Genomic DNA, 21,065 nt, shown 5'->3' on the forward strand with positions numbered 1-21,065 from the left:
CTGAACTCCCAATCAATTTTCTTTATAAAAACCAAAATTTAGCTGCCTCAAAAATACAGAATTTGCTAAGGTTATCAAGTCATTGAGCTCTGATTTGAGTCCCAGAAGTCTGTTTACAGCATCATAACCTTAACCAATATAAATATTTGAAATATAGTTCTTCATAGATCAAACTATAAGTGAAAATGTAGGGTTATATTAGGAAGTTTTAATAAAAATAATCAGAATAAATAATCTGCGAGAGTTCCTTAGTGGCTTTCTATAAACTAGCAGATAGTAGTATTAACTTCCTTAAAGTTTTTCTTCAGTGTGTGCTTTATAATAATTGATATACTAAATACAGAGATTTTTATCAGCGTGATGCCATTATACATAGTATGTTCTACAAATAGCACCATTTTTACTTTTATTTTGGATATACATGGGAGAGTTTAACAAAATTTTTATATGAAGAAAATTACCTATTTTCAGGTGAGTTTTTGGGAGGCGGGAAATACTAGGAAGAAATTTCTTCAATATTCATTTAAAATTTGACAAAAGTGACATATTTATCTTTCTTTTCATCTTTTTTTTTTTTTTTTTTTGAGACAGGTTTTCTCTGTGTAGCCCTGGCTGTCCTGGAACTCACTCTGTAGACCAGGCTGGCCCCGAACTCAGAAATCCGCCTGCCTCTGCCTCCTAAGTGCTGGGATTAAAGGCGTGTGCCACCACACCCGGCTCCTTTCTTTTCATCTTAAAGAAACCTAAAAACTGTACTTCATTAAACTGTTTCCAGAATTAGATTAATTTGTGTGGGTTTTTTGTTTTGTTTTGTTTTCTCACCTCCTATATCAATTTCTGAAACGTGTAAAATATATCTTTAAGTCTTTAGTTGTGTATTGAAACAAATTTAAGCAATTAAGAATATAGGCAAGGGACTGGAGAAGTGGCTCTGCAGTTAAGATCACTGGCTTCAGGGGGGACCCAGGATCAGTTCCCAGCACTCACATGACAGCTCATAACTGTCTGTCATTCTGGTTCTCGGCGATCCGACACCTCATAAGGAAATACATGGAGGCAAAACACCAATACACGTAAAAATAAAATCATTGCAAAAAGAATATGGAGCAGAGATGACTGTCTATAAAATACTTGCCATGCAAGCATGAAGACCTGAGCTTAGCTTCCAGTATCCATATAAAATGTTAGGTGTGGAGGCATGCACTTATAATTCTAGTGTGGGCTGCAGCAAAGGCAGAAAGAACCTGGGCACTTGCTGGTCACCTGGTCTGGCCAGCCTGTACGCCACAGGTTTGGTTACAGCACCCCATGTTTAAGAACAAGGTAGAAAATGATTAGGGAGACATCTGGCTTTAACCTCTCCCCTAACCACATGTCAACACACAGGAGCGGGCGAGAGCAGTGAAGAGAGGGGAAATGGATCATGAGGAAGAAAGCTGTAATTGATTACAACGCGTGTTTGTGACTAGACATGGCTCAGTGGTTGAGACTGCTTTCCCAAAAGACCCATGTTCAGTTCCCAGCACCCAAATTAGGTGCAACTGCCTGTGGCCCCAGCTCCAAATGACCCAACACCCTCTTCTAGCCTCCATGGGTACCTGCACATATGTGACATTTATTCACACAGACACATACACACTTTAAAAAGTACATCTTTAAAATTCAGGGTTATAGTTTTCTTTTTTAATTCACTGCTTCTTTGGTGTTTAGAAAGGTTTTCTTATTTCTTAACAGAAAGCAATTGAGCTGAACCCTAAAGATGCTACTTCAATTCACCTTATGGGTATTTGGTAAGAAAATCTCAGTAACGTTTCTGTCCTATTTAGTGTGATTTTATTTCATAGTATGTATAAGCCTCTTATTGTAAATTTATATGTAGGCAAAAACAAACTATTTAAAAATACTATTTACAGAGTCAAGTATTAAATCGTGAAATAGCACCTGTGTATGTATTTGGTGGTGCATGCCTGCAATCCCAGCAAGTAGATAACGCCAGGAAGATCAGGAGTTCAAGTTCACTGTCACCTACATAGGGAGATGGAGGCAGTATGGTTCACCTGAGACTGTGTCTCAAAACCTGCTTTCTTACCACCAGAAAAAGAAAAACCCCAAGAAAACTAAAAATACTTTAGGACTCTTTTGTAGACCTTTATCTTTCCTTTCTTGGAGAAGACCTCATGTCCCATGCTGAGGAAAACTGCAGTAGTATAAGTATAGCAGGTTGTTACATGAAGTTTTTGTATTTTCAAAATATGGCAGATTGAGATTTGATTAATCGGGAAAACTATGTAATCTTTCTTCAGGTTTCAATGAGCTCTTCTTTCCAATATGAGGAATTACTTTACTGGTATGAGGGCATACAAATGTTTTAAATATTTGCTGTTATAAAAGTCCATCAAACTCCTTTACAAAAGTAGCAAGTACTTTTCAGATTAAAATACCCACTGTAGATGAATAATTATCAAAGAACAGCTACCTAATCAGTAAGCAAGCATGTGATGAAATCTGTGCCTCGGGGAGTTCAAGTTCCTAGTCAAAGATCCCAAACAGGTTTTTATCTGCTTCAGAACGTTCTAAGTACTTTTGGATATTAATCATCAACTTCACCCTTTTAAAAATGGGCACAAATTACTGGCTGTTATTGTTATTCATGCAGAGTACATTAGTTTTATCATTTAAAAGAATTCTGAATTTCCTTATGTCAAAACTAGTAGTAGCAATTCAGGCATAAGCCCTTCAGTAGCAAGGATGAGGCAGGAGGATTAGGAGTTCATGGCTAGCTTGGGGTACATATTAACATAACTAAATCTCAAAAGAAACCATAAATTGTAATAGCAATCCTGTATCACTTAGTTGTTCTAAGGAACAAATAAGAAAGAGTAATATTGGGGCTGGTGAGATGGCTCAGTGGGTAAGAGCACCCGACTGCTCTTCTGAAGGTCCTGAGTTCAAATCCCAGCAACCACATGGCGGCTCACAACCATCCATAACGAGATCTGACTCCCTCTTCTGGTGTGTCTGAAGACAGCTACAGTGTACTTACATATAATAATAAATAAATAAATCTAAAAAAAAAAAAGAGTAATATTGGCCTGTACCTGGAACAAAGTGACCACTACTGTTGATAGTTAATCTCAAAGTAGATCCAACTCCTGTTCAAGTCAGTCTCCAAATAATTCACTATGAATATTAACTTCATCATATAATGTTAAATTATTTATGAATAACTGAAGAGACCTTTTCAATCCCAGCACTTGGGAGGCAGAGGCAGGTGGATTTCTGAGTTCGAGGCCAGCCAGGTCTACAGAGTGAGTTCCAGGACAGCCAAGGCTACACAGAGAAACCCTGTCTCGAAAAAAAAAAAAAAAAAAAAAAAACCAAAACCCCCCCCCAAAAAAAAAATGTCCGTTAAGATGTTTGGTTCTCTCAGTAAAAAGGTACAATTTGAATGCATAATGCCATCTCTTCCCCTGTAGGTGCTATACATTTGCTGAAATGCCTTGGTATCAAAGAAGAATTGCTAAAGTGCTGTTTGCAAATCCTCCTAGTTCCACCTATGAGGAGGTAGTATGATGTCCTTTCTTAAGTTAGTACTGATTTCTTAACTACAGTACCATTCTACAGAGTCCACACATATGGAGATCTGATTCTCTGAGGGACTTGAGCAAGTTTCTAATGATCCAATTCAACAGTATCACAAAGGCTTAATACTTACTGTCCAGGTCTGGTGAGTGCTTTTTTTTCTTGTTCTTTAGGTGAGTGGCTGATAATTCTGGTATACTGTCAGCTAAAGTAGATAATGGCTGAAACAGACCTCAGTTTTCTGATTGTAATTTATACCATGTAGAAGCCAAAAAGTAGAATAAGAGTACTGTGATTTTTACCCAGTAAGTTTTAGAGATACTATATATATATAAAGTCATTTAGAGAAATGAAGAACATGTAACAAGTAAGGAAAAATTCTTGTGTGAAAGGCTCTTCATATTTTAAAGGTTGTTTGCTTTTCTTATAAAAATAAATTTTATAAATTTGTAGGTAAACTTTAAAGTTCACCCTCCCACCCTTTGGGTGCTGGGGTTTGAACTCCTTTGCATTCCTACTGGGTGAAAATCCTGAGTTTACTTAGTCACCTAATTTTCAAAATGTAAAGAAACTGACAACTGAGAAATTATCCTAGTATTTTTCCTCTCATATTAATGAATATTTGTTGTTGTTTGCCCCTATGGTATATGGATCTATGGTATACCAGTGGATGTTCTAGGATCTGGTTTCTCTCCATTCTCAGCCAAAACCAACACACACACACACACACACACACACACACACACACACACACACACACACACACACACACACACACACACCCTACCTACCTCAAAATATACGGAGGGTGTTATGAATGAATTCATCATTTAATTATGTTTAGTTTGTGTAAAAAGCAACCATTCTTACTTGTAAGAAACGTCATAGCTGAATCACACATGATCACACATGATCTTAACTGTGTGCCAGGGTAGTTTGGTACTTCCTCTGCATAGCAACCAGAAAATTATTAGAAGTGATTCTCACTATAAAATCCCAGTCTTTGATTATTTAATAGTTATATTCAGCCTATGATACTCTCCCTGCTGACCTTATCATTTGTTTTATGATCATTTACTCTCTGAAACCTTTAATACTAAGAATCAACCTTCAAAAACTGTTTTCTAAATTCCTGAGTCTAATTCGTTCTATTTTATTTGTATTCTTTGTATTCTTAACAGGCCTTAAGATACTTTCACAAAGCAGAAGAAGGTAAAATACTTTTACTCCAGCTATTAATATAATATTGTCTAAGTGTTTACTATGTCATAGAATATTTTAAATCAAGAATTTGCTGTATCTTTCACATTGTATAATGTAAAACAAATTTAAACTAAAAAGAAAAAAAAAAGTATGTATTTGGGTATTCCTCCTGAATGTATGTCAGTGTATGACTGGTGCTCTTGGAGACCAGAAGAAGGCATCCTCTCAGGACTGGGGTTAACAGACAGTTGTGAGTTGCCATGTTGGTGCTGGGAATTCACCCAGGGCTACTGGGAGAGCGTCCAGTAACTTAAAACCGGATGAGCTCCCTCTCTAGCACCAAATTTTAACTTTTTAACAAATAGGAATTGCACTTACATTCAGAGTTTCAATTCTGCAGTGTTCTCTTCATTTAATATAATTCTTTATCAGGAAGCTCTGACAAATTGTTTAACTTGGTATTTTATAGTTAATTAGAAGTACCTAAATGAAGACTATTTAAAACCATGCTAATTTTTGGTATGTTGCAGGATATTATATTCCACTGTAAAATAATTTAATGTTTTTCTTATTGTGATAAAAATGGTTGTTCCTATAACACTGTTGCTTTCCTGTCCTACATATTTCTGGAACCTTTATAAAAAAAATACTGACACTGGGGTTATAACTTGATGGCACAGTGCTTTGGTGACATGCACAAGGCCCTCAGGTCAGTCCCAAGGAAAGAAACATAATAAGAGACATGTCTTTGACTACTTGTACCATAAAAGCCACTCCAAATACCTTTGAGTTTTTAAAATCTTTTTTTAATAGTTGTCAATATATAGCTCAAGCTGGCCCCAAAGTATTGATCCTCCTGCCTCAGCATCCAAACACTGGAATTATAGGCATGTGACACATGCACAATTTCTTATAACAGAAATCTAAGACACATTCTTTATTAATCTGAGGTCCTATATACATAAACTTAAACAATTTAGTGATAACTTTAAAGAACTATGGTTTAATGTTAAATATGTAACTCATAAAGTTTTGTTCACTGTTTCCTTTTATTGATATTTTCCCTGATCAAACTAATTTATATATCATGATATGAAGTCATCTCAAGGGGGTTTAAAACTGTAATTCAGAAGTAAAATTGGACCTTAGGACATTTAAGGGTTGGCAGTCCCGAGTAAAGCTGCTAACACTGGGGTTGTTCCTTTGCTCCTAGAGTCATGTCCTTGGTGGTTCACTCACATCTGATTTATTTATGAGCAGTCACTTTTCCTAAGTTAAAGATTGCCCTAGTTCTAGTCCAAAGCCCCTCCCATAGCCTGTCATCCACACCTCCCCTAGCAGCCTCCTTATTCTCGTGTGTGTGTGTGTGTGTGTGTGTGTGTGTGTGAACCTGTACATGTGGATAAGGTGGGACGTTTTCCCCCTTTTGGCTCGTGATTATATTTGTATTGCTTACATACAGTACTTGGACGACTTCCTAGATGAAGAAGTGGATACTTAAATCAGTGTACTTAACCATAAAATGCTTAACGAAATTAAAGGACTTTGAGTTTTAAGCAAAAATTGTATCCAGGAAAAAGTAGGCTTTATTCTTTTTTAAACTCATGTGCCAGGCATGTGTTCTATTACTAAGTGCCATTCCTAGCCTCAGAAAGCATGCTTGGCATACAGAAAGACCAAGATTACCAGGAGGAAACTATGTGAAGAGTCAGGGGAATGAGAGCTGAGTGTGATGGTGTGTGTTTGTGGTTATCAGCACTCAGGAGGCCGAGACACTATGCCATTGAGTTTAGTAAGTTCCTGGCTCATTTGGAGTACACTACAGAATTCTGTCTCAAGAAAAAATTAGGATTATTTTGAACTTTATTCATGTTTCTTCAAATTATTTAACATATAATTGTACATATTTTTGGAGCACTGGCACTCCAGTATATTCATACAAGATGTAAACCAAATCGAAGCAGTCAGCTCTGACTCAGGCATTCATCTCTGTCTTGGGAAAGGCTGAAGTCTACATACAAGTGTTGAGTAAGCTGTCCTAGTTCCCTACTGTGCTGGATTCTGTGGTTCCCTTATCCGGCCTTTGTCTCTTCCTCCTCTTCCCAGCTTCTAATAACACTGTCTACTCTCAATTTCCTGGGCTTTGTTTGCACTTTTCTTTCAACCAAGAATATTCTCAGCTTTTCCTGTTCAAACTCCCGTTCATCCTCCAAGATTCGTAACTCTTACTTCGTTGTTTTCTTATGTGGCTTCTTATAGCAATGTTAAGTTTATACTTGGTAAACCATTTAGTTGTGTTCATGTTTTCCTCTGTGCCTAAGTATAGGAGACATTTAGCAAATGAAGATAAATCATGTTAACCATGATTTCATTCATGCACTAACTCAATGAACAGATGTTATTTTCCCTACACTGTTCTAGGCAATTGGAATGTAATAATGATGGGTGGTTTAAAAAGAAAATAGTTCTTATATAGCCCATGTTCTATCAGCATGAAGATACTTTAAAGTGAGATCTTGGTATAATGATGTGCACAGTCCATATGTACATTCAATACATCACAATTACTTTAGGGATTTTTTTGAGATAAAAACATTTGAACAAAAAAAGAACTATATTAGCCTAATCAATGTTTAATCACACAATTTTTATTAGAATTCAGACCAAAATATTAAAACTATAAAAATAAAGACACTTATTTCTCTGGAGCTGATTTTGTTTGCCCTTTTTATGTACAGTGGATCCAAACTTCTACAGCAAAAACTTGCTGCTTTTAGGAAAGACATACTTGAAGCTAAACAACAAAAAGCTTGCTGCGTTCTGGTTGGTAAAAGCCAAGGGTTATCCAGCACACACAGAAGAAGATAAACAGGTAAAATATCTATAATAAAGTAAGGCAGATAGGCTTTCTTTCAGGCATTAGTAAATGAATGAACTGAGAACATCCTTAAAAGAGAAACTGTTTAAATGCATAGTGTTGTGGAAAGCTCATCCAAGTGCTCATTTCTATATTCACCTTTACACTTTACCATGAGTGCTCCTTAGTGACTATCATCAAATGCCAGCTGGAAGCTGCTTGCTGCAGTGTAGAACTGATGTACATTTACAGTGTATATCTCATCAGAGGTTGTTTCTAAAACATAAAACGCAGCTTGGTGATAGGTGCTTACGAACATGCACAAGGACCTGGTTCAATTTCTGACACTGCAGGGGAGTAAGATTGGGGACAGGGTGTGGAGGGTTAAGGAAATGAACTAGAGTTCTCTTAGAATCAAGCTCATCTAGTCATCGCTATCAGGAGACCTTATTCTTACCATGCCCTATCTTTGTTATCCTGAAACGCTCAGAAACTAGTCTATAAACTTAAGCTTTATAAATTAGGCTGCACCATGTATATGTAACATGTGTTTTTCACTTTAGATACAGACAGAAGCTGCTCAGTTGCTTACAGGTTTGTGACAAGAAGTGAGAACATTTTGGAGAAGGCAACAACATACCTAATACTTTGTTTTCACTGATTTATAAACATTATACATTAACCATCACGACTGTATGGCTTTTTTTCTCAGTTCTTTTATGTGTGACCATTTTAAAAAATAAATGTAAAAAATTCTGGTTTCTTCACAAGTAAATAAGAAACTGCCACAGTGTACCCTAAGAGTGGCAGCAATACATCCCCCTGGTTCAGACAGACATTTGGAACACCAAGAGATAAAAATGGTATGGGATATGTAAGTATTGATCACTTCAGGATGAACCGTTTTCAAAAGGCTTTGTGAGCAGGCGGCACACGGGGGAGCGTTTCTCACGCCGCCATCGGATGGAGTTGCTGACTGAGAGGAGCCAGGCCTTTATGATGCTGAGGGCTCCTTGCATAAAGACCTGGAGTGATATGTGTCTTAGAGGCAACCTGAATAAGGAAAAATTCTGTGAACACCCTTTTAAAAATGTGGTATACCTCCATAGATGGGTTGAATTTGTTACTTGACAAATTGTAATCCTATTTAGAGTGGAGGGACACATTTCAGGGTTAAAGGAAATAGACATTTACCAGGCAGAGTACTAAACCTTGAGTCTCATATGCCACCACTATAAACTTAATTTTTACAACAACTAGAGCTGAATGAATATGGGACTGTGTATGGGTATTTCCCCCCCCAAAAGTCATGAGAATTGTAATGTTATATAAATTACAGCAAAATGTGTAGGTGTGTGTTGTTCCTGTTTTACCATGTAAACTTTAACACATAAACATGGAAGTACGTCCCATACTTGGATTTAAGGTATTAATATTTTGTTATGCCATTTTTATATGTGTATATCTATTCACATATAATGTATCTTTAAACCCCTGAAACTGCAGGTTTTATCATATCCTTAAGAAACTCAGCTGCTTTTGAAAATAAGTGCATCTTCCAAAGCAAATACAATTATATTATCACACCTATTACATCACCTCCAAACAAGACATACTCAGATATCCTTAACTGTCCTAAAGTTCTGCTTTTGGAGATCAGAATTTGATTTGCAGTACAGTTGGTTTAAATACAGAAAATCTCTCCCAACTCTTACAAGACTCTTTTGAGAGGCCAATGCAATTGTTACTATCAACTGTCCTTCAGTCCAGATCAACCTCTGAGAATCATGTTCCATCTTTTCTTCTGGGACTCCAGTTACTTATATTCAGTCTTCTTTGGCTTTTATATTCATGACTTTGAAATTAACTACTGCATCCTTTGCTAAGTTCCTTTCCATCTGATACACTTTGTTTTGCTTTAGGTGGGTTGATTACTTAACAGTGTGACAACTGCCTTCATTTTGTTTTGTTTTTCCTTCATTTCCCCCTCCTGACTATTGTCAACAGCCACTTCATATCTTCATTGTCCAGTTATGAACTTGAGCTACTTTTCATATCCAGTTCATTAAATTCATATTAGTATTGTTATGCTAGCATTAAGATACAGGTCCTTGCATTTCTTAAGTAAGGATTTACCAGATGAATATGCCAGTTGCTCCTGTGGATCTATTTGTTAGAATGCCTTTTCTAGTACAATTTTTTTTTACTAGCACAAAGTTCTGGAATTACTTAGCACTCACAAAAAAGTTATTTCTCTGAAGTTATTTTTGTGAAATGAGGTATTTTTCCAGTAATATAGACTTTTATGGATGGGAATCTATCTTTTGATTCTTTATAGAACTTTATTTTAAAAAAATTAAGACACAATAAATTAGATAATGTAGTACAAGTGGGTTCTAAATAACCATCTTTCTCTTTGCCCTTGGGTGCATGAAACTAAGGTATAGTACCGAATTAAGTAACACACTGGTACGATCTATAGACTTTTAGATGTCCTCACTTCATATCTAGCTCTTAATAGCATTATTTTATAGATTTTTATAACTACCACCACAGGCAAGATAGGAATTTGTTTCGTTTCAGAGACCTAGTGCTCTTTATAGTCATATCTAGCCACCTTCAGTTCTCTCAAATTCCAGACACACGCTACAACTAATCTAGTATATATTTGCCATTTTAAGCCTTTTAGGCAAATGTAATCTTATAGAATATGATCTTTTGAGATTGTGCCTTTTCACTTAGCCAGACCTCTAATAACTAAGTTCAAGCAATAGTTTTTTCCTTTTAGTGTTAATATTTTATTACATGAATATACCACTTTATCCATCTGTTGAAGGTATTTAATATTTTTAAATTTGTGGCTATTAAAAATAAAGGCATTTACATTGATATTTATTGTGGCATTGTTTACAAACAAGCTATGGAATCAGTATAGACATCGACCAAGTGGACAAACAAAATGTATATATTTACAAACCAGTTTTATTCAGTCATAAAAAGTGAAATTACCTCATTTGCAGTCAAAGGATAGAATTGAAGATGATCTTGTTAAGCCATTATAGGATCAGATGGATACTGCATGTGGGTCCATATTTTTTTTAAAAAGACATCAAAGTAGAAGGCTGATTATTTGAGAGGAAAAAGGAGGCCAACATACTATAGACACAGGCAATGGGTGATTTCCTTTCCTTAAGTGTGTCTGCTGTCTTTGAGGATGTGTGAAACCTGAATTAGGGTTTGTTTACTGGTAGTGTAGTGGATGAAGGGCCCAGGTTTCTGAGCACACTAGGAGAAAGCTGGGGGTCTTTTTGGTTATTTGGTTTCCCTCTTTCCCCTCACGTTCACCACTGAACTTCTCTGTCACTTCTTGACAGTGTGGCCTACCAACAGGCAATGGATGCTACAACACAAAGTGGATTGGTAAGACTTGTCTTGTTTCTTAAGAAACATAATGAAAACAAGATACTACGTTAATCACAAGGACCAACAGAATTAAGTGTTCATGAAAAAGATGTAGAATTAGTAATAAAAAGAAATACCACCATTTTAATTGCATTCTGTTGAATTTTGGAGTCGAACTTTTAGCATTTAGGAAATAGCACATTTAGATTGGTGTCAAATTCCCAGTTGACTTGATTTCTCTGTTCAACACATTAAGAAAAGTTGGACATGTTACAGAAGAACATTTATTTCATGTTTCAACAACTGATTTGTTACTTCAGTGTTTACTAGATTATGTTATATTTAATTAAATGTCAGGATCCAGTAAGCCTGCAGTAAACTACATTTGTCTGGCATCAGTTTACTCTGAATACTCTAGTGCAGGAACCATGATGGCCATCAGTGCAATGTTAGGCCTCCTTTGAGAAAATGAACATGTAGTAGTAATATAGCAGGGCCATCACATGGTTCTACAAAAACGGTAGTCTCCTAATGTGACAGTTTAGGACATGCAATAGTAAGCCTGTTCAGATTCTGGGAAACGCAGTTACAGCTCCCTCCTATATGTCAGGAGCTTTCTCAGTTCAGAAGCAGCTTACTAGTTAGGGTTCTTTTTGAGCCCCAAACACAACAAAGGTGGTCTGTTGATGGAGTGGTTATAAAACACCTAATTTAGAACACCTAGACCTAGGAGGATAATTGAAGTCAGCTGGAGAAAAGGGTAATAACATTTTCATTTTCTAAAACAAATAGTAGCTTCTTTCCCAAAGACAGGTAGGTGACTGAGCTGACAGGTAAAACTGTTTTAAGCCGATGATCCATTCCCTAAGCTCAATTTACTGGTGATGTTGGGAACTGTCACTATAATAAAGCATCATTATTAACCTGTCTCTCGGTCCTCCTCACCTCCAACTTTGTCTTACTGGATTCAGTGAGCCAGATGTGGAGGGTCCAGTTCAGAAGAGGGATGGGAAGGAGACAGCAGGGGTGATTCACCTCTCTTTAAGACTTTGACTACTGAGTAGATAAACAAGTCTATAGGCCTGAAGTCTATAACTGGTATGAAAGGTTAAGAACCTGATGAGGTCTGCAGACTAGTCTTCCCCAGAAGGCTGGCTTGATCTTGTGGGTTCTGTTCCTCACGTGAGGTAACCTAACAAAAGGGATGCTCCCTGACATCCTACCTGAAAGCAACCGTAAACCATATCTGCAAAGGGATGCTGTCACATACCTCCACTGAATGAAAGCCGATACTTTCTGTCATAGCAAGTTTATTATCTTACAGAATAATTTATGCAGGACTTTTGAAGACTGGCCATCATTTACTATATAACTTGCCATATGTTAGAATTAAAAAAATTCTTTTAAGCTTGAGAATAGCCAGATTTTCTATAGTTTATTCAACTAAGTAGACTACTGCTTTTATTTGTGAATTCTGAATAAAACTGAAGAACATAATCTAAAGTAGAAAAATAAAATCTTAGCAAAACTAAACTAGTGGATAGAAGTTATAATTCTAAGTGAACTTCATAGTTACAAAATTTTAAGTTAATGAACTTCGCAGTGCATATTGAAAGGATAAAAATGGAAATTAATGTTTTATATTAATTAGGAAGCCCAGTTTGCTAAAAGTAGCAGTATCATTCACATTAGATTTTAATTTTTTTCATACACCAAGAATGCCCTTATAATGAAAAGAAAAATCAGTGTCATTTGGAGAAAACTTGCTCTGTATAAAATAGGGAGCACAAAGAATTCTTTTAATATACCTACTGAATTTAGAAACAATTCTGATTTTGTAAGGAAGGGGTGGGGACATTCAAACACTAATAAAAAGTACTTAGTGTGAGCGTTTAAATACTTCTGCAGCTTTTCAATCCATTAGAACATCTCTGACTTCATACAAGTAAACCTTGAGCACAGAAGCAGCCAAGTTCAGTACCTTTTATGTATCCCTAAGCATTAAACTATCAAATCATTAGCAATTGAATTTGAAGAACATTACAAGTTTAAAAATGTAAGTATAGAGATGCCTGATTCTTTAAATTTCCACAAATACCCAACATCCGAAAGTAAGATGTAAATAGACCTCTGCTCTGCAGCAAGTCAATCCCAGCTGCTCCTAGACACGACTGGATCTATCACACGACTTCTGTGTCTACTGATATAACAATGATGTGATTAAAAAAAACCTATTCATTTAGTACAACTTAATGAGTTGAAGTACTTGTCTTCAGAAAAGCCAGCAGCAATTTAAAAAAATACACTTAAAGTAAGAGTTGGCTTAAGCCCTAAATTCCTTCCTGAACAGCCATGCAGCTAACACAATCCAATGTCACCTAGGGAGAAGAACATGGCACATATGCACTTTTCCCCTGGAAAACAGAAACAAGGCAAAGCAAATTCAGAGTTTTGTGAATGAACGGCTGTCATGTTTAATACACCTGGCGCTCTATAAAACTAGAGCCACTGTCATATATGGTTATATAGATATATACTTTTTAATAAATTCTCTTGCTTGCGTCAAAATTTAAGGATGATTTTTTTTTCCTGGTCAGTCATTTAAAGGGAACAATAAATAAAGTAGAAAATGATGAAATGTTTTGCATATTTCTGTGGAAGAACGGAAAACATTTATACTTTGAAAGGTTCAGAAAATTCACTGTACAGAATGAGCAGCTTATACACACTATCTGTGCAATTTTTCTTGGCTGGGTATTTAAATGCAAGAGCTTCTCCAAGACAAGTCAGTCATTCTTGTCCAAATCCCTCTGTCTCTTCTATTGCAAAAAGAAGTTTTTCCTTTAGTTGTTCATAACTCTTATATGGTGGTAGATCCAAGCGATTAAAACTGAACAAAAACAAAAACAAAATCAGATGTTTTCAATGAAATAAACTGACGATATTTGCAATATAGTATTCTTTAACAGTACATTGAAACCTGATTATGTATATAAAAACTTTGCCAAAGGTATCCTAACAATTTAATATAATAACTAGTATATTAACACATTTAAATTAAATAAACGAATCTATATAAAATTTAAGTCGTAAAACATCTATATATTTGCCAAAGAATAATGGTATTACAAATAATGTCAACATTATAAAGACTGAATTTAAAATGGGTTTCCTTTTGCTATTCTGTTGTCATGGGTGATGAGGTTCCATAATTTTTCTTAGGTTAGTTAATTACATCCATCCACTCATTCATTCATTTTCTGAGTTTTGTGTGCAAGATGTTCCAGTAGCTGGTAATACACTCATGAAAATCCTGAGTCCCTTAGCTCACAGAATTATGTTCTGATAGACTCAGTCAGTAAATACATATATACTTTTGTCTCCTTAAATAATTTCACCAAATTAGATTCTAATCTACAGACTGACCATTTTCCAGTTCTTCCAACACATACTCTTTCCTGAGACCGGATTATTAAAAGAAAAATACTAAAACTTAAAAACCTTTCTTTACATCATTTACTTATTGTAGACCCTTCTCATCTGTCCTTGCCCACACCCATGTAAGTTAGGAGAGCTCATAATTAGGTCTAGGAGAAGGTAGCCAACTTCAACAGTTATGCAAACCACCATTAATGTACTAATTGCTTCATGTTAAAACAGTTAAAGGTATTGATGGTAGCAACTGAGATCATATATTGATTGCCTTTCATTTTAAACTATACTCTATGAAAGAAAGTGTCTTAACGGTAATTGAGATTAGGAAAACAAAAAACAATACCCCCCCTTCTTTTTCCCCCCCAGTATAATCTTATACCAAAACAGTCTTACCCTTGGCCAGATCTTGTCATTCTGCTAATCCCATTTTTGATTTTCTGTTGTCATCACACTCTTGTGTATACTGCTCTGTCTCATCTGATTTGGGAATTCGGGGTTTTTGTTTTGATTTTTTCCTTATCACCTTGCATCCAATCCACTTAATTTCTTTACCTCTTATGTTACTTTATATCACTGCCTGAGGCACTTTCCCTAGCTTACACCACACTTAGAAACCCTTTGTTGCTAAAGCCACAGACGGTGTAAGATGATACATGGAAGCCTAGTATCAACTTATTTTATACTTTTTAACATAATACACACTTTTCTCTATCATGTCCTTTGTCTCTCTTTGGCCTAGAATACCCTTGCAAGCGAAAGTCTCATCTATTCACCTACCAACAATCAGCCTAAATCCTAGAGCTTCTAAGAAGTTTGCCTACAGCATCTTTGTTTCTATTTCAGCATTTATATCATGACTGACTGTCCACCCCCCCCCCACTAGATTGAAATAAGCAGTCATCTCTGAATTAGTAAGTACCTAATTTAGTGAATGTTAAGCTGAATAACAGAAGACAAAGGATTATTTGAAAATAGCCCAAAGAGCTCTCTATTTCACGAAACTGACCAGTGTGTCTGTGCTGTTTCATAAAGGACAGAGGCTGAGACTTGCCCATGTATCTGAAAAAAATGTTGATTCTTAATCTAGAGAAGTTTAAAGCTGTGACACCACTATAAAGATGACAGTAGTAGGACCCCGTGCTTCATCTTACCAGCCATCATTAGGCTAACTGCATCACAGATGAGGATAGAGCACTGTTTACCTTAGTCATTACAAACTGTTGTTACAAACCAAAATCTTTCTGATCACCTATTTTTATCCAGATCCAGATCAGAATATTGACTTGTATTTTCCCTTGTTTGAAATAAATCCCAACACCTTTTCAAACTTCTTTGGGTCTGATCTGAGCTTCTATTTTATAGCTTTCAGTCTCTCATACTCTTCACTCTTCATCTCTTACCATAACTGACATCCAACAAGGTGGGCACACGTCATTTTCACTGAAGCCAGTCAGTAAAAGCATTCACTTTCTGAGGCACACCCTCAGAAAGGTTCAGCTATGACACCTTCCTGAATTCCTTAACTATGTTCTTGGCTGGGCATCATCTATTTAAGGCTTTGGTGTAGAGGTCTTACTTCATAGCATTAGTATGGATAAGAACAATGCTGTGGCCTTCTACTTCCTTGCCCTTGATCCTGATCACTCTTGAGTGACTTGTTGCTCTATTTTCTTCAGTTACTGGCCTCAGAATATCTTTAATATTTTCATCATCGATGAAAAACTCTAACTTAATATTGTTTTCTGATCAAGTTTTTTTCAAGTTTATTTCAGTGAAAATGCAAACCTGTTAAGCCAGTACTCTCACCACCATACCAAAATGACACTGAGGGGCTATAAACAACTTAAGTAGATTAAAACAGTAACCAAATTGCCTAATTTTTAAGAAGGTTTAAATGAACTCACTAATAAATGCCACCAGCCTTTTAAGGAAAACTAGCACTGTCACTCCTCAAAATATTCCACCAAATAGAAGAAATTTAACAAATTCATCTTATGAGGCTAGTATTACCCTAGTATCCAAAGTGGATAAAGCCAAAAAAGAAAGAAAGAAAAGAGAAAATTATAGGCCTTTATTACTCATGAACACTGATATAAGTTTTCAAGAAAATACTGCTGAATCAAATTCAAATAATACACCAAAAGGATCATTCATGAGGATGGAGAAATGGCTCAACAGCAAAGAGCACTATTTGGTTTTCCAAAGGATTCAGCACCATCATAAAGACTCACAACTATTTGTAACTCCAGTTCCTAGGGATCCATTGCCTTCTGGATGACCTCAAATGACACAGACATGGAGTGCAGACATGCACACAGGGAAAGCACTCATACATATAAAATGAGGCGTGACATTTATTCTTCATGATTGAGTTTCATTTCAGGAATTCAAGAATAATAAAAAATATGTAAATCATTTAGTAATTCATAGTAATATATCACGATCAGAAACCACCTGATGATATCAACAGATGAAGAAAAGGTCAATATAAGAAAGACCTTTGAGGGCTGGTGAGATGGCTCAGTGGGTAAGAGCACCTGACTGCTCTTCCGAAGGTCCGGAGTTCAAATCCCAGCAACCACATGGTGGCTCACAACCATCTGTAATGAGATCTGACTCCCTCTTCTGGAGTGTCTGAAGACAGCTACAGTGTCCTTACATATAATAAATAAATAAATCTTTAAAAAAAAAATTTAAAAAAACAAAAAAAAAAAAACAAAAAAAAAAAAACAAAAAACAAAACAAAAAACAAAAAAACAAAAAAAAAAAAAAAGAAAGACCTTTGATAGAAGACGTCAAGATAAAAGGCCTGAAGAGCCTAAGAATTGTAGCAATGTACCTCAACATAGTAAATGGGCAAACCTATATAAGATAAACCTATAATCAACATTGCTGGGCGTGGGAAACAAAAACAAAAACAAAACAGCACTTCCACTAAACCAGAAAGAGAAATAAATATCTACTTTCTCTACTATTTCATACAGTTCTTTTAGTCTTAACTAGAGCAATAACAGATATAAAAAAATAGGAAAGGAAGAAGTCAAAGTAGGTTTATTTGCTGAGTATGATTCTGTACGTCAGAGACCATAAACTTCACCAGATGTTTTAGAACTAATAAACACTTTGAAATTAGCAGGGCACAAAATCAACATATCTGTAGCTTTCTTATAGGCTAATAATGAACTTGCCAAGATGGAACTTAAGCAAACAGCCCATTCACAATAATTTTAAAATGAAACATAAAACGACCAATGAATAACACTATCCATAAAAGTGAAAGACTTCTATATTGAAACTATTAAAAAACACTCAAGAAGATACTAAAAGAGAAAAAGACTACATGGAGTGCAGACATGTACACAGGGAAAGCACTCTTACACATAAAATGAGGCGTGACAGTCACGTATTAGTGGAATTAACATGATGAAAATGACCATATTACTGAAGGAAATTTACAGATTTAATGCAATCCCCGTTAGCATTCCAATGACATTCTACACAGGATTAGAAAACTCAGTTTTAAAATTCTTATGAAAGCTTAGTTCTACAATCCCTTAGGTGTGTACCTAAAGGGCTTTAAATAACATACTACAGTGATTCTTATAGTCTATGATTTTTAAAGATCCCAAATAGCCAAGGAATCCTGAGCAAAGAAAGCAATGCTGGAGATATCACCTTACCCAATTTCAAATTATACTAGAAACCCAAAGAACCAGAACAGATCATCACAATGAAATAAAGACACCAGGAAATAAATCTATACAAGTAAAGGTATTTGACTTTTGACAAAGATTCCAAAAAGAAATGCTAGAAAAGAAGGCATCCTTTCAACTAATACTGCTGGAAAATGGATGTCCATGTATAGAAAATAAAACTAGATCAATATTTTTCATTTCTTACCAACTATCAATTTAAAGTTTGTCAAATGTAATGCTTGAAATTACTCCAATATAAAGGATTCTTTGAAAAGGAGTCCTATAATTCAAGAAGTGAAGCCAAGAATTGATAAATAGGTTTGCACAGATTACAAAACTTTGGCACAGCAAAGCAAATGAGTAACTAGGGCAAGAATCTGTCAGATATACATTTGACAAGGGCTAAGAGGATGTTTATTAGGAACAAAAAACTAAATACCAAAAGCCAAGCAACTGAATGAAATGGATGAATGAAATAAACAGAGTCCCCAAGAAGAAAACAAAGTACACTGTCCTTAGCTATCAGGGAAATACAAATCAAAATACACTGAGATCCCACATCATTCCAGTGATAATGGCTATCATAAAGAAAAGAACACATACTGGGGAGGATGTGAGGAAGACAGCCCTTATGTACTGCTCGGGAAATGTAAGTAGTCCATCTACTATGGAAATCACTATGGAGAGTTCTCAAAAATTACAAATACAACATGTACATAATGACATACTTAGGCTATCCCTAGGTATATACTTAAAGAACTCTAAATCAAAACACAGTGATACCTACAGTCTATGTTTCAACAGTATTCACAAAGGAAACTATGCTATCAGCCTAGGGCTGATAAGAATTCGAAACATATAAATGGACAAGAAAATAAGGTGTATGTATACACTAACAGTCTTACTGTGTCAGCAAGAATGAAGTTATATCATCTGTAAGAAAATATTCAGATAGTCATATTAAGCAAATAAGACTTAGACAAGCATCACAAGTTCTCCCCCATTTATGGGTTCTAGATTATAATACATGTATATGGAACATAAAAATAGAAGCAGGATTGTGGAGGAATGAAAACAAATAATGGGGGAGGGAAACAAGAGAGGGAAAGAGTTGAACTTAGTCAAAGGATGTGATGTATTTACATGAAGATGTTTGTACCAAACCCATTAGTGTATACAAGGAACAGATGCCGATAAACCTGAGTATTAATGTTAGAAAAAAAAACATATATTCAAACAGCAAGCTTTAACAAACTTAGTAATTAGTGTTTCATAAACCACAGGCTCTAGTTTATTTGTGTTTGGCAAGTGCATGTTGTTGAAGAGTATCAGGGAACAACTTGGCATTCCTGCTTTTATTTGTCCTAAGACCCTACCAAGTTCTAGCCACTATTGTTTCTGCACATGTAGAAATACCAAGGCAACAAAAACAGAATCATGGCTTAGAATGAAAGTAGCTTTGAACTCCTGAAAGAACCATTTATCTCTAAGCTATCAACAGGTAGGGATGTTAACATCTCTCTGCAATCTCCTTCGTCCACTTGTTGCACTCTTACTAAATGGTTTCTCTAAAATGCCATTACTGGTTATTTATAGTTGTATAAACTAAGTTTCCTTATAAGGAAGTCCAAATTAACAATAATAGTATGTTTTGTTAAATCATGTTTTCCCAATTATGCTCACTTTTTCTGCCTCAGTAAGTTCCAATCAAATCAGTCAATTATGTTCACATTTTCTGACTCACTCTTCCAGTCACTTGAGTCAAGTTCTAGTTCTTAATTCAGGGGTTTTTCTTCAGCATCTATTATAAGAATATTCTACTTCTCCCCACAGCATTCTCTTTATTAAACTTAAGCTAAACATTGTCCTTTCCAGGGATCTGTCTGATCATCTGAGTCCATAGAAGACTCACTCCAATTATCATACCAGTCTTTTCCTTTCAGCTATTTGTTCATCTTTTCTGCTCTACAAAGATGTCATAAAAATGCAATGAGTAATTCCATCCTACTTGCTATATAATGGGTACTCTAAATACTCGCTGAGCCAACAGACACATTCTCAAGTATTTCTTAGTTACAGAACACCATATGATTCTCCTCAGCAAGTTGAAATTCTACTTATTCTAATGAATAGGTAGCTCTAATGGCTCTTACCTGCTACCAAAACCAAAATAAAACAACAGCTAAAACCTCTGTGGCCTTCACCTTCCTGTTTAAGAGTCTTGAACTTACCATGTATGGCTTCTTGGTAACCAGGTGTCTTTGCCAACTTTTTCAATACAGAACTTTTGAGGCCCATTACTTCCTAAATCGGGAACATAAGATAAGATAATGCTTATTTGGTTGGTCCTTTAAAACTAACAGAAGCGTGTCACACTGTTATATGAATGATAGAGAGGAAACTGAAAGTTTCATACTATCTACACCGAGGAGCTATTTGGTGGTGCAGAGATACTGAAGTAAGAATTACATCCAAGGAGAGAAAGGTAACTATTTTCACACAATCTTGGTTCCCTAGCAATTATCCTATGGAGTGAAGCAATAGCTACCTCATCTTTGAAGACACTTTCATTTTATCTCACATATCTTTGTGGGTGGAATGAGAATGGCTGCCACAGGCTCATACAGTTGAATGCTTGGTCACCAGGGAGTAGCACTATTTGAAAGAATGAGGAGGTGTGGCCTTGCTGGAGGAAGTGTGTTATTGGGGATAGGCTCTGAGGTTTCAATAGCCCTTGCCAGGCTCAATGTCATTCTCTTCCTGTTGCCTGTGGATCCAGGTGTGTAACTCTCAGCTACTCCTCCAGCACCATGTCTCCCTGAATTCTGGCCTTGCTCTCTGCTATAACCTCTGGAGTTGTAAGCAAGACCCAATTAAATGCTTTCCTTCAT

General features: G+C 35.9%; 2 protein-coding genes and 1 long non-coding RNA gene across 9 annotated transcripts in view; 1 reads left to right on the top strand and 2 right to left on the bottom strand.

Moving 5' to 3' along the window:
• Rmdn1 (regulator of microtubule dynamics 1) overlaps window positions 1-9,053 on the top strand; it is a 31,898-nt gene extending 22,845 nt beyond the window's left edge. The window contains exons 6-10 of one of the 2 annotated variants that reach the window (XR_001784180.2): window positions 1,735-1,790; window positions 3,477-3,727; window positions 4,764-4,794; window positions 7,524-7,657; window positions 8,206-8,988. Coding sequence is in view for 1 of the 2 variants with exons in the window: in NM_025476.6 (NP_079752.3) it covers window positions 1,735-1,790; window positions 3,477-3,564; window positions 4,764-4,794; window positions 7,524-7,657; window positions 8,206-8,244 (348 nt within the window). In the remaining variant the exon portion in view is untranslated. Of the gene's footprint in view, window positions 1-1,734; window positions 1,791-3,476; window positions 3,728-4,763; window positions 4,795-7,523; window positions 7,658-8,205 lie in introns of both variants that reach the window. The other variant, NM_025476.6, reaches the window with a different exon arrangement.
• Window positions 9,054-10,416: 1,363 nt separating this feature from the next.
• Window positions 10,417-21,065, bottom strand: part of Wwp1 (WW domain containing E3 ubiquitin protein ligase 1) — a 100,709-nt gene continuing 90,060 nt past the window's right edge. For 5 of the 6 annotated variants that reach the window (NR_074090.1, NR_074089.1, NM_001355222.1 and 2 more), the window contains 2 exons: window positions 20,406-20,478; window positions 10,417-13,934 (listed from right to left, as the gene is read on the bottom strand). Coding sequence is in view for 4 of the 6 variants with exons in the window: in NM_001355222.1 (NP_001342151.1) it covers window positions 13,835-13,934; window positions 20,406-20,478 (173 nt within the window). In the remaining 2 variants the exon portion in view is untranslated. The remainder of the gene's footprint in view (window positions 13,935-20,405; window positions 20,479-21,065) is intronic. The other variant, XM_006537546.4, reaches the window with a different exon arrangement.
• Window positions 15,027-20,392, bottom strand: Gm42259. Its single transcript, XR_881143.2, has 2 exons — window positions 17,260-20,392; window positions 15,027-16,977 (listed from the first exon to the last, which is right to left on the bottom strand). It is a non-coding gene; the product is annotated as a predicted gene, 42259 (long non-coding RNA).

Source organism: Mus musculus, chromosome 4, assembly GCF_000001635.26.
Source record: "Mus musculus strain C57BL/6J chromosome 4, GRCm38.p6 C57BL/6J".
Classification (NCBI taxonomy): Eukaryota; Metazoa; Chordata; class Mammalia; order Rodentia; family Muridae; genus Mus; species Mus musculus.